General features: G+C 35.3%; 1 protein-coding gene across 3 annotated transcripts in view; it reads right to left on the bottom strand.

Moving 5' to 3' along the window:
* Positions 1-18085, bottom strand: part of DIAPH2 (diaphanous related formin 2) — a 982724-nt gene that overhangs the window by 221917 nt on the left and 742722 nt on the right. For all 3 annotated transcript variants that reach the window (XM_042974379.1, XM_042974380.1, XM_042974381.1), the window contains one exon: positions 2841-2976. In XM_042974379.1, the coding sequence (XP_042830313.1) occupies positions 2841-2976 (136 nt within the window). The remainder of the gene's footprint in view (positions 1-2840; positions 2977-18085) is intronic.

The following is an 18085-nucleotide window of genomic DNA, read 5'->3' as shown; positions in this document are numbered from 1 at the left end:
CCCCTCTGGTAATGGTTAATTTTATGGGTCAACTTGGCTGGGCCACAGTGCCCAGATATTTATTCAAACACTATTCTGGAAGTTTCTGTGAGGATGTTTTGGGATGAGATTAACATTTAAATATGTGGAGTTTGAATAAAGTAGATTGCTATCCATAATGTGGGTGGGTCTCATCCAACCAGCTGAAGGCATGAATAGATAAAAAGTTTGACGTCCCCTGGGGCATCTGGGTGGCTAAGTCAGTTAAATATCTGACTTCAACCCAGGTGGTGATATCAAGGTTTGTGGGTTTGAGCCCCACGTTGGGCTCTGTGCTGACAGCTCAGAGCCTGGAGCCTGCTTCTGATTTTGTGTCTCCCTCTCTCTCTGTCCCTCCCCTGCTAGCACTCTGTCTCTCTTTCTCTTCTAAAAATAAATAAACATTACAAAAAAATTGACTTTCCCTGAGAAGGAATTCTGCAAGCCAACTGCCTTTAAACTTCAACTGGAACACTGGCTCTTCCCTGGGTCTATCCTGACACCCTACTCTGCAGGCTTTGGACTTGCCAGCTTCCATAATCACATGAGCCAATTCCTTTAAATAAATCTGTCTCTATATATCCACATCCTATACAACTCAAATATACCTCTTATTGGTAACTTCTCTAACCTTACTACCACTGAATCCAGGCTGTCATCATCTCTTGTCAGGATTATGATAATAACTTTATAACCACTGTTGTCACAGGCCCTTCTCTTTCCAATCCATTTTCTATGCTTTTGTCAAAATGATCTAAGAAATCTATCAAGCATATCATTTTTTCCATTTATAAATACTTATAGGCTTCCCATCGCCTTCGGGGTAAAGGCCTTAGCATAACCAAGGGAATGCACCATCTGCCCCTTACTTCTTCAAGACACCTTTTTTAAAATTTATTTATTTTTGAGAGAGAGAGAGAGAGAGAGAGAGAGAGAGAAAGAGAAAGAGAAAGAGAGAGAGAGAGAGAGAGAGAGAAAGCATGAGTGGGGGAAGGGCAGAGAGAGAGAGGGGGAGAGAATCCCAAGTGGGCTCCATGGTAATGCAGGGCTCGATCCGATCTCATAAACAGTGAGATCATGACCTGAGCAGAAATCAAGAATCAGATGATTAACCAACTGAGCCACCTAGGAGCCCCTTCTTCCATACTCTTATTTCACTATTAGTCCATGCATAAAAGGGAGTAACTTTCAGTCCTATTCTACTGACTCCATCACCTTTTAAGCAAGAACTTCCTATGAATACCCATTGCTTTTCCTAATTGAGTATCTTCAGTCAGGATCAATTCTTTTCATCCTAATTATGAAGTCTGTTTGCTAAATTATGTTGATGCTACTCTTTTTAACCTTGGTTTTTAACTTTTTTTCTTCTTTTAAAATGTTGTTATATTTATTTCCTGGGATATAAAAGATAAACTATTGGAAATTCCTAAAACATTTTATATATTTTAAAGGTATAAAGAATAAACTTAATGGTATAGACACCATTTCAGAAGATTAGCTATTAAGAGACATTACTACAAAATAATTGGTAATGGTTAATCATTATAATTAATAGTTATAATAAAAATAATAATAAATTTGGCCACAGACTGCCTAGATTCAGATCTTGATTCTATCTATCTCTTACTGACTGTCTCTGTGAACTTGGGTAAGTTACTTAACTTCTCTGTCCCTCAGTTTCCTCATCTAAAAATGAGATACTAGCCCTTTCCTATAGGGTTTTATGAGGATTAGGTATGTTCGTATACACAAAACTCCTGCAACAGTTCCTGGTGCATAGTGCTACATGTTAGTAGTTGTTGCTAGTTATTATTATTTGACAATGGCATTTATAATTGCAAAGATTCTATAGCCAGACTACTTGGATTCTAATCTTGGTGATACACTTATTTGTGTGATCTTGGACAAGTTCTTTAATTTCTATGAACCTCAGTTTCCTCAACTGGATGAGGTAATGACAGTACCTACTTCTTATGTTATGAAAATTAACTGACTTAAAACATTTCAAAGTCTTGGAACAGTGCTTGGCACATGGTCAACATTACACAGCGCTTGCAATTTTTACTGTCACTATATTAAGAAATAGGTGGTCCATATTAATCATGTTCTCATATCTTGTTCAGATTTTGTTTTGCTTTTAAATTCTCTAACCCTCAGTGGCAAAGGCTATGCTTTTTCTTAATTTTTATTAACTTTTCAGAGTGTAGCTACCTGGTGCCAATCACTTTATTTACCCTCTCTTCCTAAAAAAAAAAAAAAAAAAAAAAAAAAACACCAATAATATACAGTCAATCTTACTAACCAAGAAAACAATTTACTTTATATTATGACATGCAGTATCTTTGTTCTTAGGCTCTCAGTTGAATAAGACATCTATTTTTTTCAACTTATAATAGTACTGTCAATATCTATTATGACTTGTAATGTTCAAAGCCCCAAGGAAAACTGTTATTACTGTGTTGTCAACAGACACATGTCAACAAAAAGAGACCAGAGCCATAGGGCTCATCTCCCCATACTGGTTTTTCTCTTTTCATCTTACCCGCTTCTTTCCTCACCACTGCATTATCCAGAACATAATATGATATAATTTGATAAAATAAATGAGGGGAAAGAGACCATTTCAACAATATATTACCTTGCATTGATTCTCAAAAATCCTGAGTGTCCAGTGCATGGTGATAAAAAATATAGATAATATCATGAGAGAAATTTGACACAAATAACTAATAATATTGTGAAATTTCTACACAAAACATTTACTTTATAATCCAAAATTAAGTGAAATTACTTTATTTAAAAATTTTTAAAGTACTTCATACCTTTGTTTATATCAATGAGTTGTTTCTTTTTCTTCTGGCGTTCTAACTTTTCTTGTTCAGCTTTCTCTTTTGCGAGCTTTGCCCTCCTAGTCTTCTCTTCCATTTCTTTTCTCTTGTTGTTTTCTTTCACTGCTTCCTATACAAAGTTAAACACAAATCCTTCCATTACTTATATGTTACAGAAACTGTGCAACTTACAAATTATATATATACATACATGCATGTGGGTGCTCAGAGATGGTAAAATATTATAGCAGCTTCAAGGTCCATATATATACTTTTGAGAGAAACAAATAATTCGAAGACATCCCTTTTTGAAAATAATTGGAAATAACTCAGGTTTTATGTTTTTTTAGTTTTTAATTTAAATTCTAGTTGCTTAAAATACGACGTAATATTAGTTTCAGGTGTACAACATAGTGATTCAATACTTCCATACAACACACAGTGCCCATCACAACAGGTGCACAATTAATCCTCATTACCTATTTCACCCATCTCACCTTCCCTCTAGCAACCCTCATTTTGTTCTCTATAGTTAAGAGTCTGTTTTCTGGGTTACCTCACTGTCTCTCCCTCCCTCTTTGTTCATCTGTTTCATTTCTTAAATTCCACATATGAGTGAAATCATGGTATTTTCCCTTCTCTGACTTATCTCACTTAGCATAAAACTCTCTAGCTCCATCCATTTTGTTGCAAATGGCAAGATTTTATTCTTTTTCATCGCTAAGTAATATTCCATTATGCACACACACACACACACACACACACACACACACATCACCTCTTCTTTATCCATTCATCAATTGACATACACTTGGGTTGTTTACATAATTTGGCTACTGCCAATAATGCTGCTATAAACATCAGGTTGCAAGTACCCCTTTGAATTAGTATTTTTTTTTATTCTTTGGGTAAATACCTAGTAGTGCAATTGCTGGATCCTAAGGTAATTCTATTTTTAACTTTTTGAGGAACCTCTACACTGTTTTCCAGAGCGACTGCACCAGTTTGCATTCCCACCAACACTGTAAGAGGATCACCCTTTCTCCACATACTCACCAATACCTGTAGTTTTTTGTGTTGCTCATTTTAGCAATTCTGACAGGCATAAGGTGATACCTCATTCTAGTTCAGATTTGTATTTCCCTGATGAGTGATGCTGAGCATCTCTTCATGTGTTTGTCAGCCATCTGTATGTCTTCTTTGAGAAAATGCCTATTCAGGCCTTCTGCCTATATTTTAACTAGATTATTCATTTGTTTTTGGTGTGAGTCTTTATAACTTCTTTATATATTTTGGATATTAACCCTTTATCAGATATGTCATTTGCAAATGTCTTCTCGCATTCCACAGGTTTCCTTTTAGTTTTGTTGATTGTTTTCTTCACTGTGTAGAAGCTTTTTACTTTGATGAAGTCTCCATAGTTTACTTTTGTTTTTGTTTTCCTTGCCTCAGGAGACATATTTAGAAAGAAGTTGCTACAGATGATGTCAAAGAAGTTAGTCAAAGAGGTTACTAGCTTTGTTTTCCTCTACAATTTTAACAGATTCCTGTCTCACATTTAGGTCTTTCCTCTATTTAAAAATTTTTTTTGTGTGTATGGTATAAGAAAGTGGTCCAGTTTCCTTCTTTCGCATGTAGCTGTCCAGGTTTCCCAACACTGTATTTTTCTTCTAGAACCAAAGAAAAGAAACTTTTCTTTGAAAATACTTTTTCCCATTCGATATTTTTTCCTGCTTTATGGAAGATTAACTGACCATATAGTTGTGGGTTCATTTCTGGGTTTTCTACTCTGCTCCATTGACCTATGTGTCTATTTTTGTGCCAGTACCATACGGTTTTGATTACTACAGTTTTGTTTTATAACTTGAAGTCCGGAATTGTGATACCTACAGGTTTGCTTTTCTTCTTCAATGTTGTTTTGGCTATTAGGGTCCTTTGTGTCTCCAAACAAATTTTAGGATTGTTTTAGCTCTGTTAAAAATGCTGCTAGTATTTGATAGGGATTACATTAAATGTGGAGATTGCTTTGGGTAGTATAGACATTTTAACAAGATTTGTTCTTTCAATCCATGAGCATGGAATGTTTCTACCTTTCTTTGTATCATCTTCAATTTCTTTCATCAGTGTCTTATAGTTTTCAGAATACAGGTCTTTCACCTCCTTGGTTTTTTCCAAGGTATCTTATTGTTTTGGGTGTAAGTGGTATTGATTTCTTAATTTCTCTGTTGCTTCATTACTGGTGTATAGAAATGCAACAGATATCTGCAGATTGATTTTGTATCCTGCAACTTTCCTGAATTAGTTTATTGGAATTAGTGTATTGGTTCTAGCAGTTTTTTTTGGTGTCTTCCAGGTTTTCTATATAGAGTATTATGTCATCTTCAAATAGTGAAAGTTTTGCTTCTTCTTTGCTGATTTGGATGCCTTTAATTTCTTTTTGTTGTCTCATTGCTGTTGCTCTGATTTCCAGTACTATGTTAAATAACAGTGGTGAGAGTGGACATCCTTGTCTCTTTCCTGACTCAGTTTTTCCTCATTGAGGATATTAGCTGTGGGTTTTCCATATATCGCCTTTACTGTGTTAAGGTATGTTCCCTCTAAACCTATTTATTGAGGGTTCTTATCATGAATGGATATTGTACTTTGTCGAATGCTTCTTCTATATCTATTGAAAGGATCATATAGTTCTTATACTTTCTTTAATTAATGTGGTATATCACATTGATTGATTTGAGAATATTGAACTGCCTTTGCAACCCAGGAATAAATCCCACTTGATCATGGTGAATAATTTTTTTTTAATGTATTGTTGGATTCAGTTTGCTAGTATTTTATTGAGAATTTCTGCATGCATGTTCATCATGGATATTGGCTTGTAGCTCTCTCTTTTACTGGAGCCTTTATCTGGTTCTGGTATCCGGGCAATGCTGGCCTCATACAATGAATTTTGATGTTTTCCTTCCTTTTCTAGTTTTTGGAATAGTTTGAGAAGAATAGGTATTAACTCTTCTTTACATGTGAAGCCATCTGGCCCTGTACTTTTATTTGTTGGGATTTTTTCATTACTGATTCAATTTCTTTGCTAGTTGTTGGTATGTTCTAGTTTTCTATTCCTTCCTGTTTCAGGTTGGTAGTTAATATTTCTTTCTAGGAATTTATCCATTTCTCCCAGGTTTTCCAATTTGTTCTCATACAGTATTTTATAATATTCTCCTAATATATGTTGCATTTCTGTGGTGTTGGTTGTTAGGAAATAACTTAGGCTTTAATTGTCATAACCTGGAGTGGCAGAAATTTAGGGACATGAATGTTCACAGGTTTAACAATAAATATGTTTTTTCCATTGCTGAAATATGAAATAGTTTTGATACACAAGAAAAGGTTAAATATGAAAATATGGTTTAGCAAGTATTTTAACACTTTATTATACATCTTTCCTTTATCTGCAAAAAAGGAATAAAAAAACTACCTCATAGGATTTTTGTGAGGAAAAATGGCATATACTCATAAAGTGCATAGAACAGTAGGTCTATGATGATGGTGGTGGTTGTGGTAGTGATGGTACCAATTACATCTAATGGTGAAGGGCATGAAACAATCAGCTATGTTATCACAGGAAGAAAATACCTGAAAGTTTAACAGCTTATTACATGCCAAGATCTTTAGAAATGCTGAGGACATATTTCAAACTATTGTTTGATGTATTGTATTTTACAATTTGTATTTATTTTTTTAAAAAATGTTCATTTATTTTTGAGAGAGAGAGAGAGAGAGCGCAAGCAGGGAAGGGGCAGGGGCATGGTGTGGGAGGACAGAGGATCCAAAGCAGGCTCTGCACTGACAGTAGAAAGCCTGATGCAGGGTTCGAACTCATGAACCATGAAATCATGATCTGAGCCAAAGTTGGATGCTTAACCGACTGAGCCACCCAGGTGCCCCAGTTTGTCTGATGTATTTTATATAAATTATTTGTGGAACTCAAGTGAATTAGTATATTCCAGTAGGTGGTATGGGAAGAAATTTGAAATAAACTGATCAACTAGTATAATATTAACTTTTTTTTGAATTCAGAGAAGTCATTAATACAAAGACATACAAACAGCAAGTTCCTTCTATCAAGCTATTTTGGTTTATTTTCTCCTATTATTATTGATTAGATATACATCATAGCATATATGATTTTAACAAAACTACTTTGTTCCAGAAACCCTAAAGAAAAAGACTCAATAACAAGAATACATCTGCAAGGCCTTTCCTGGAAGTGTCTATATTGAAAATTCTTTTCTTCATAATAAAGACACAATACTTTTTACAAGTCCTGAAAACATTTTCTTTTTCTTTTTTTTCTTTTTTTTACATTTTTTAACATTTATTTATTATTGAGAGACAGAGCATGAGCAGGGGAGGGGCTGAGAGAGGGAGAGACACAGAATTGGAAGCAGGCTCCAGGCTCTGAGCTGTCAGCACAGAGCCCGACGTGGGGCTCGAACTCACAAACTGCAAGATCATGACCTGAGCCAAAGTCGGACACTTAACCAACTGAGCCACCCAGGTGCCCCAAAAACATTTTCAAAAATTCTCCTCACTTACAAGAATTATTGATATGTTCCCCTTCTTTTGCCTCCCTCAGGCTAGTACCTCCTGTATTAGGCTAAGAACACAAAATGATCTGGCTCATACAGACAAAATTAAAGACTACCACTTCAGCTGGAATGATAGAATCATAATTTTAGAACAGTGTTTCTCAATCTCAGCACTAGTGTCATTTTTGGCTGGTGTCATTCTTTGCTATGGGAGCTGTCCTGTGCATTGTAACATGTTTAGCAGGACACGTGATGCCAGTAGCACACCTTCCTAGTTGTGACAACCAAAAATGTCTCCAGAGATTGCCAAATGTTAGGCAGGTGGAGAATTACTAACCTGGGGGTTTCATAGAGATAATTTATACAAAATTACAAAGTACATACTCTGTTGAACTCAGCTTCTTTTCAAATACGTGGAAAATGAGTTCCAAATAGTTTAAATAATGGCTTAAGGTCACACATTTATGTAAGTGAAAATTTTGGAATAGAAATCATGTCTATTTACTCCTGGCTTAATGTTTGTTTCATTAAGGAACAAAAGGCAATGTGAATATGACACCAAAAGTATAAGCAACCAAAGAAAAACATAGATTAATAAGGCTTCATCCAAACTAAAACCTTTTACCCGTCAAAGGACTCTGTGAAGAAAGTGAAGAAATAACACACAGAATGGGAGAAAATTTTTGTAAATCATATATCTGATAAGGATATATAAAAGATCTTCTAACTCAGTAATAAAAAGACAACCCAATTAAAAATGGGCAAAAGATTTGAAAATTTCTTCAAAGATATATCTATCTATATCTATACCTATATCATCTATAGATATCTATGAATCTATAACATCTATGAAAAGATGTTAGACTTTGTTAATCCTCAGGGAAAAGATAATAAAAACCACAATGAGGTACCACTGCATGCCAATAGTATGGCTACAATTTAAAGAAGGAAGAAAAATAAAAAACAGATAATAACAGGTGAGGATGTGGAGAAATTAGAACTCTTTGCATTGCTGACGTGAATGTAAAATGGTGAATCATTTTGGAAAATTGTCTGGCTGTTCCTTAAAATGCTAAACACAGAGTTACAATATGACCCAGCAATTCTACTCCTACATACATACCCAAGAGACAATAAAACACACGTTCATAAAAAATACTGCACAATAATAGCAGCAGTATTCCTAATAGCCCATAAGGAGAAAAAACTCAAATGTCTATCAATTGCTAAATAAACAAAATATAGTATACATCCATACAGTGGAATTTATTCAACCATAAAAAAAGAATGAAGTACTGATATGTGCTGCAATATGGATGAATCTTAAAATATTCTGCTAAGTGAAAGAAATCAGACACGAAAGGCTGCATATGAAATGATTACATTTATATGTAATGTCTAGAATAGGCAAATTCATAGAGACAGAGAATAGATTAGTGGTTGCCAGAGGATGGGGGTGGGAAGAATGGGGAGTACCTTCTAATGAGTATGGGGTTTATTTTGGGGGTGATCAAAATGTCTTGAAGTAGATAGTGGTGATGGTTGAACAACCTTGTAAATATACTAAAAAACAGTAAATTGTATACTTCAAAATGGTGAATTTTATATATAAAATTTATATGTAAATTATACCTCAATAAAAATTAATAAAATTCTTTTTTTTTTTTTAAATTTTTTTTTTAACATTTTTATTTTATTTTTGAGACAGGGAGAGACAGAGCATGAATAGGGGAGGGGCAGAGAGAGAGGGAGACACAGAATCTGAAACAGGCTCCAGGCTCTGAGCTGTCAGCACAGAGCCCGACGCGGGGCTCGAACTCACGGACCGCGAGATCATGACCTGAGCCGAAGTCGGCCGCTTAACCGACTGAGCCACCCAGGCGCCCCAAAATTAATAAAATTCTTAAAAGATGTTTGAGAAAGGCAGGATTTAAATAAAATTACAACTTAGAAAAAAAGACAATGTGAAAAGGCAACATATATTCAGAATTTGATATAAAAAGTTGTATGATCTTTGGTAAGTAACATAAGAGGAGGTAAATAGTAGGGGAGAGAAGGAAGGTTAGTGCTTATGTATATTTTATTACTGGTCAAATCTCTGATCTGGTAAACAGTTACCAACATCTGGGTGTACTGTTCAATTATCAATCTAAAGAGTTGTTTAGGTGCTGAGTGCTGTCATTTATTATAAAGATGAAAAAAATGGTAACTTGCTTTTGTAGTACTTCCTTGTTCTGATAATAAGAGCTATAGCTTAAAATTTTTTTAATATTTATTTTTGAGAGAGAGAGAGACAGAGAGGGAGCCACCAGGGAAGGGGCAGAGAGAGAGAGGGAGACACAGAATCCAAAGCAGGTTCTAGGCTTTGAGCTATCAGCACAGAGCCCGATGCGGGGCTCAAACCCACAAACCATGAGATCGTGACCTGAGCTGAAATCGGATGCTTAACCAACTGAGCCATCCAGGTGCCCCAGTAACAGCTATTTGTTAATGGAAATTTATTATGTGCAGGTGTTTTAAATAAGTAATTTTGAATCTTTATAGAAAACCTGTAATGTAACTATCATTTGTTATTTTGTAGGCGATGAAACTTAGGTTCAGGTAATTTAAGTGAGATGCCCAAGGTTACATAGCTACTTAAGTGGCAGAACAACGTATGTTCACTTATGCTACCACGATGCCTTCCAAGTAGAGTTCCCTGATAAAATATAAGATTCTTTGTTAAATTTTAATTTCAATATCAGATGAATCATGTATAATTTTTAGTATCAGTATATCCCACACATACCTAAGTGGGCATTGGGTATTGTGTGCGATATACTTAAAAAGTCATGTACTATTTGGGGCACATTAATATTAAAAAAATATTCATGGTTTATGTGAAATTCAAATTTAACTGGGCATCCAGTATTTTCATTTGACAAATCTGGCAATCCTATCTCTAAGACTGTTGACTTTTCATAAGCATCCTCTCATGGACTAAGATCATCTAATGAAAACAGTAGAATGATTATAAAAACATAAAAATAGCTCAAATCTACACTATATTGAGAAAAGAAATGTTGATATAGATTACTGATAGGCATTATATGGTTCATGAACTTGAATCATACTATTTCTATACCATTCTCCATATATTTATTTCCTGTTTCTTGACAATAGTGTAAAACCAAAAAAGAAAAAAAAAAAATATATATATATATAAATCTAAACTGACACAATTGGAGGTAGAAGAAAATAAGTCAATACTCATTATTAAACAATCACCAATGGAGAAATTTGGCATATGTGAATTGGATAAATTTCTATACAAAATGGGGGCTTGTCACAGGCACTACTAAAACAACATGAATGTAGATCTAGTAAATGATGAAACAGATGAAATAACAGCCCAACAGTTTACATCATACATGTTTCAGGAAAAGATTTAACAACAAAACAGCTGCACAATTTGAAACGGCATCTGTAATCCTAAAGAGACCAAAATGGAAGAGGAAAATAATTTCTGTGGTTTGGTATTAATGAAAATGAATGAAGCATCTACAAAGGCATATATTTTTCAAGGAACATAGACTGTGGAGTGAGATTTTGGTCCTGATATCACCATTTCTGTCTTCATGAAGAGGCTTCATGCTGAAAATAAGACCTTATTCCTCTTGATGTTTTTATTCTTTGGCTCTGGCTTTAGAAAACTGGAAATGGGAAACACTCTCTCTTTAAAAAAAAAAAAAACAAACTTTAAAAGAGAGGAAAATCGTAACTATAGTTTCATATCGACAATCTTTAGTTGTACTAGAGTGAAAGAAAAGAAATTCTCAAGACTTTAACTCTCCTAAAAATGTAAAAGCTAATGAGCTAAGGAGAAAACTCATTTGAGGGATAGGATGTATTCTTTTCATCCTAAGTCCTACAAAACAAAGCCCAAAATAATTAAAAGAATAAAAGCAACAGAAGTAAATTTATATTCAGGTTTTAAAAAAATCTCTTAAGTGACTGTGATTAACAACACTTTTATATTTGTCAAGCATCACTGAACATTTTAAAACAGTCATGAGTACTTAAGCATCATTCTCTAGGAAGCATCAATCATTATTTCTTAGGGTTGGGAATGCCAACTGATTAGATTCTTTCAATGTACAGAAATGTGTTTTTAAAGGATGCTAATTGAGAAAGTGTTTTGGTGGTAACCTCAGACAAGATAAATATGTACCAAAAAAAGCTTCAGTTTTGCCAGCATATCTATTTTTCAAGAGTCAGTAAAAAGTACAATAGGAGCAAAATATAACAGAAAATGTCTCTAGGATTTACTGCAAAATATATTCAGCAACCTAATTTTAAGTCTCTCACTGAAATCTCTATTGTCTTCCTGAAAATATGAATTAAAAATCTTATTTCCCTTGCTGTGCATAATTAACAAATGAGACCTATGGGCTAAAAATGTCGTATTAAAAAATAAAAAAGCTCATGTAAATGCTAAGACCTCTCATTTATTCCAATTAAGTTTTTTTTTCTGAATCTGGAGTTCTTTTTTGTTTTTTATAACTTATTATCAAATTGGTTTCCATATAACACCCACTGCTCATCCCAACAGGTGCTCTCCTCAATGCCCATCACCCACTTTCCCCTCTTCCCCACCCCCATCAACCCTCAGTTTGTTTTCAGTATTTAAGAGTCTCTTATGGTTTGCCTCCTTTCCTCTCTGTAACTTTTTTCCCCCTTCCCCTCCCCCATGGTCTTCTGTTAAGTTTCTCAGGATCCACATATGAGTGAAAGCATATGGTATCTTTTTCTGCCTGACTTATTTTACTTAGCATAACACTCTTCAGTTCCATCCACGTTGCTACAAAAGGCCATATTTCATTCTTTCTCATTGCCATGTAGTATTCCATTGTATATATAAACCACAACTTCTTTATCCATTCATCAGTTGATGGACATTTAGGCTCTTTCCATAATTTGGCTATTGTTGAGAGTGCTGCTATAAACATTGGGGTACAAGTGCCCCTATGCATCAGTACTCCTGTATCCCTTGGGTAAATTCCTAGCAGTGCTACTGCTGGGTCATAGGGTAGGTCTATTTTTAATTTTTTGAGGAACCTCCACACTGTTTTCCAGAGCGGCTGCACTAGTTTGCATTACCACCAACAGTGCAAGATGGTTCCGGTTTCTCCACATCCTCTCCAGCATTTATGAAAACTGGTTCAGAAAATTCCAAGGGACTCAAATTCCTGCTTCATTCATGCCAGGCCTATGTTAAGGAAGCATCTTCCAATCTTGTTGTGATACTTCAAAACAAAACCACCACCATCAAAACCATTTCTTGCTTCCATCGTCCTCAAAGGCTTATTAACCCACTGCTAACTGCAAAAGCACTTTGCAAGCACTGTGATCTGAGTGAAAGCTAAAGGTATATTTGAGAGATGGAGAAGTGGAATAATTACGAAGGGAAATGGATCTTGGAATGAGATACACCTGGTTTCAATTCCAAGCTCCCATTACTTATGCTAAAAGCTATGTGTCCTTGATTAAGTTAGTTACTTCATCTCTTTGAGCTTTAGTTTCCACTAAATACAGTTTTCCAGGGGCGCCTGGGTGGCTCAGTCGGTTAAACGTCCGACTTCAGCTCAGGTCACAATCTCGCGGTCCGTGAGTTCAAGCCCCGCGTCGGGCTCTGGGCTGATGGCTCAGAGCCTGGAGCTTGCTTCGGATTCTGTGTCTCCCTCTCTCTCTGCCCCCCCCCCCCGTTCATGCTGTGTCTCTCTCTGCCTCAAAAATAAATAAATGTTAAAATTTTTTTTTAAAAATAAATACAGTTTTCCATATCTGTAGAATGGAGATACTACTACTCAAATTACTTTGAGTACTTGGGTGTTAAATAGATTAAGGGAAATAATGTTTATATAAAACACTGAAGACAATGCCTAGTATAGAAGAAATGCTCTATACATTGTGGCATTTATTATTAATAGAAACATCTGAAAGTTTGAAAAGTAAGAATCTGGCCATTAAGACACAAATGACCACATATGTTTGATCTGACTAGAAATGTAGCATATTTTGATAGTCTACCCTCATAAGCATACTGGATATGATTTTTTAACTATAATATATTATTGGCATTTAAGGTAATTTAAAAATCCATATATATCACTATCACTTGGCATTTATTAAAATAGAAATTTATTCTTTTCTCCTTTAGGTTTGGTTCCCTAGGAACTTGTGTGAATATACTTGGAAAGTCTTGTAATTCATTACCGTATTGAAAGCTGTATGAAACTAGAGTCACATAACCTTAAAAAATGTACATTAGAAATGTCTTGGTGAACAAATTGGTAACTCTGGTGCCAGAGGCATACTGTGATCACACTGCTGAGTATTTCTCTATTCCTCAGGGATGTTAGAAGGATCCACACACGATACTAAATCAAATCATTTGGCAACAATATAAAGAAACCTGGTATGTATTATATTGAAAATCTTTTCATATACTAAACATGAGCCACTAAGGTATTATTTTTAATGAAAACTCAACGAAACAGGTGAAATTCTCTCCACATTTTCTATCTTGAACTGTCCTACCATCTGATTCTATCTTGGCTTTAATTCAACTGTGCTTTTCCTTCTTTCTGTTTCCTGCTAACCCTTTCAGAATTTTAAACTGTTTCTCTTAATTTCCTCTTTCTAAAATAACATAGAGTACTTAAAATTTAAATTAAAGAATCACTGACATAGATACTGTAAATTTCTATCTTTCTTAGATAAATATAATTCTAAGGCTTTATTTTTTCATGCATCTTATTGATAGTATTCCCAAAACATTCCTGCCCAGAATAAAAATAATGAGAAAGAAGCCTATTTATTTTGTTCCTCTGAAATCAGGAACCATAATCCAAACATTCTAATAGCATACCCCTGTAAACATAGGATGGCCTTTAGGAACTGAGAAATCTCCCTTAAATTCTAGCTAATGACTATCACACTTTACCCTTAGGGCCATTTACTTAACTGCACTAAGTCCCCTTTCCTGATCTGTGAAATACCTGTACTTCATAGTGTTGGTTTGCAATTTAATGAGAAATTGCATATAAAGCCATTAAGTACTGTGCCTTGCACATAGAAAGTGGTCAATGAATAGTGGTGGTTATTATATTATTCCACACCGGGCAATGCCAATGTCCCATGCAATTCAGGATCTGTACTCCGTTTCTTCCAACCCAGGAACATGTCCATATATGTGTAGACTGGGGAGAAGGAAGCATCTTTTTTGATAGGGAAATCTTCCAATACCAGGTAAAAATAGGAAGAAATGAAACATACACACTCACAAACTTTGAACAAACAGGATTTGCCTTCCTGAGTCATGAGAAAAAAAGATTTAGATAGAATGAACAGGAAGTTTTGGGGAAAATTTTTTATGTTACTATACCATACTTGACAAATCTAAGAAACAAAAACATCACAGAATGTTTTGCTTGGTGTACTAGCAATGAAATTCACACATCATCTTAAGGTTAAACACATCTTATGGGACTGTGGCATAAACTGAGGAGTAAAGTTTTCTAAAAGGCAATGGACTTATTTTTGGTGTTATTGTTTTTGTTTTTTAACATCTGTAGTTCTGACATCAATCTGAGAAAATGAAGCATACGTATACTCTAAGAAAAGGCCATTTGGCTTAGAAATCATAAGTTTGCTCTTATTTCTCTCTGAATATTTATCTCAGAATGTGGTATTCACTTGATCTGCCTAAAGGTTTATGGAAAGGTCAGGTGAATTAGCCTACACTCAGTCCTCTACCATAATCCTTGCTAAACTTTCTTATACTTTTACCATCTTTACCCATAAGAGGCTGCTAGCCCTGATGGAAAATCATCTGCTGGATGATTCCAAATATAAGATAAGAAGAATGATATGACCTTTTTGCATTTGTGGGGGGGGGGGGAGGGTGGTTCTCATTTAATTCCAGGCATAACAGGAGGCAAAATAGGTAGAGATGGAAAGGTTGTTTTAGACTAGTGAACCAGAGTTATGGCAGCAATGTCCTTTCCCTGTCCCAGAGACGTCCTGGGCATGACAATGAAAAGGAAATATGATTCTGCATATGAGACCTTTTCATCACCGTACAAAAGAAATTTCCCTAAAAAAATTCTCCTTCCTTCTCTTCTACTTTGCTTCATATAGATACCTACATGTTCTTTCCTTGAATTGTTTTGGCTACCAGTGATACTTTTGCAACTTTCTGTGCTTACCTACAACCAATGACAAGAGTTGTTGGGAAAAACAAATCCCAAATGTGTGTTACCACCAAGTGATGTGTAACTTGGTCCGAAGTCCCTAATTGTTAGCACAACTGGGAGAAAGTCCTAAAGAAATCCAAAGGTACTAGCAAATCAGGTCTCACATACTTTTCCAGATCTTTCTCACTTCCATTTTAGAAAAAGCATGTCAGGTTACAAACGGAAAGTTAAAATGCGACCCAAAATGAAATTTTCAGCATTGAACAAAGAACTGAATGATTACATTATGAGAGAAAAAAAAAAAACACCCACAATAAGATGGCAGCAATGATTCATTAGGTTTTTCAACTGCAGCTGGGGACAATTTAAGGCTTTCCATTAAAGAAAAGAACCCTATTCTTTAATTAACATCAAATAACATTAGATATTCCTTTCCTATAGTTTCACTGTGTTTAAAGGGCATATTGGATTGAAGGAGTCATGCTCAGGGCAAAGAATTTCCAGCTATAGAAACTATACTCTGACAGTCAATACCTCTGAAGACTTTATCAGCAATGTAATACAGATAAATATTTTCTTTCCCAAAGATCTCTTATGCAAGATCTCATGAATACTTCATCAACCAATCAATTACATTTGTAACTTTCTTTTTCACTAGGGTAATTGAAAGCTTGATTAGCTTCCTCAAATACTTAGGTTTCTCAGTAACAGGCACTGAACAAATGCATTCATACTGTAGTTAGATGGAGGTTAAAGTAGTGCTTATTAACCTATGTAAATACAGTATGAATCATAGATGTATAGACCATAGGTAACCTGCTAAACCAAGTCAAACAAAATAGACATTTTCTGCCTTTTTAGGTTATGTTAGGAGACATTATTATGAGATATTATGTTTCTTCCTTCCTATAGAGCAGTGTGTTTTCTCTCCATCTCCTTTGTAGACTATACTTCCCTTTCCCATCCTTTAATTTTCCCTTTCCCCTAAAGCTCTATTCTTTTATCTTTCCCCCTCTTCCATCCACTACCTGTCAGTCAGAGAATTCATCTATTCCTACTCAGAGGTGAAGAAAAACAGCCCTTCCAATAGCCTATAAGGCCTTACATGATTTAGCCCCCTGCTACCTCTCTGACCTCATCTTCTCCTGGGTCCTTCTATTCCAGCCCATGTCTCCTTCCCTCAGCACCTTTACACTTGTGATCCCTCTGCTCTCAGCACCATCAGGTATCTGCTTAAATGTCTCATTAGTAAGGCCTCCCCTGATCACCTTACATAAAATGACCCCTAATACACTTCCTAGCTCCCTCTTCCCTACTGTAGTCTTCATAACATAAAAGGTCAAAACCTAGTTAAACTTTCGATACTCTCCATATTTTCTAAGAATTAGTAGCTGGAGCCAGTCTGTTTACATAATAATAGTTTCCAGCCTGGGAACTTTGAAAACATTAAATTACTAAGAACATCTTTACAGATAGTTCTCTACCCACCTCATTATTTCTTTATTGGGGAGAATCTTAGTGACCTTGAAATAAGCATTATCTACCTTCAAGCAGTGGTTTTCTTCCTAATCAAGCATAGGTTATGGTTCACTGACCTTTACATTTATTTTCTTAAAAATGCCAGTGTTTAGTGTTTCTGAGGTCTGATATCCATGACATTTGTCACACTGACACAGCTCAACACTCTGCAGTGAAAATTCACTTGTGTAGAGATTAATATTTACACAGAACCTTCAAAGTTAAAAGAAAAGAAGTGTCCTAATTTTAAAAAATGAGACCTTTGTTTTGAATAAGATATTTGCAGGATCCACAAGCATTAGTAATACACAGGTTTTCCAGTGATCTTTCAGTTTAAGACAAAACCATCTCAGGTTCCGGTGGAAGGTTTATATGAAAAGTTCCTTTAGTTTATTTGTATAAATGACTTCCTTTTGGCAGAGGAGAGACTCAGAAGAAACTGATATGCTGCAGGTGAGGGAGCCAGTTAAATGAATTCTACTACATGTTCACTGAAGTAGTCTTCCTGTATTCAGCACAACCAGCTTACTGTTCAGCCTCCTTAGGAAACGAATAAAAAATTAATGTATCTTTCCAATGTTGTATATATCTGGAGGTTTGACAGATGAACAGATCTTTGCACATCAGGGCAGCCATGAAGAATATCTCATGGGTAAATTATTAAAAATGAGAAGAAAGAAAAAAAAGACTGTTATGTGCAAATCTCCTTGGATATTAAACTTGCAGTTGGTTACAAAGCGGTCATGCACCGATAATGAAGGCTGGCTGTGATCCCCAAGGCCTTCTTTTAAAATTTGCCTTCCAACTGCAAAACCATGTGATCTGAAGTTGAAGGAAAAACTGCCTCTCCTGTCACAGTCCATTAGAATGCAGAACTCTGATTAGCTAGAAGTTAATCTAC

Source organism: Panthera tigris, chromosome X (genome assembly GCF_018350195.1).
Source record: "Panthera tigris isolate Pti1 chromosome X, P.tigris_Pti1_mat1.1, whole genome shotgun sequence".
NCBI lineage: Eukaryota > Metazoa > Chordata > Mammalia > Carnivora > Felidae > Panthera > Panthera tigris.
Note: the sequence above shows the minus strand (reverse complement) of the source record. Positions and strands in the feature narration are given on the sequence as shown.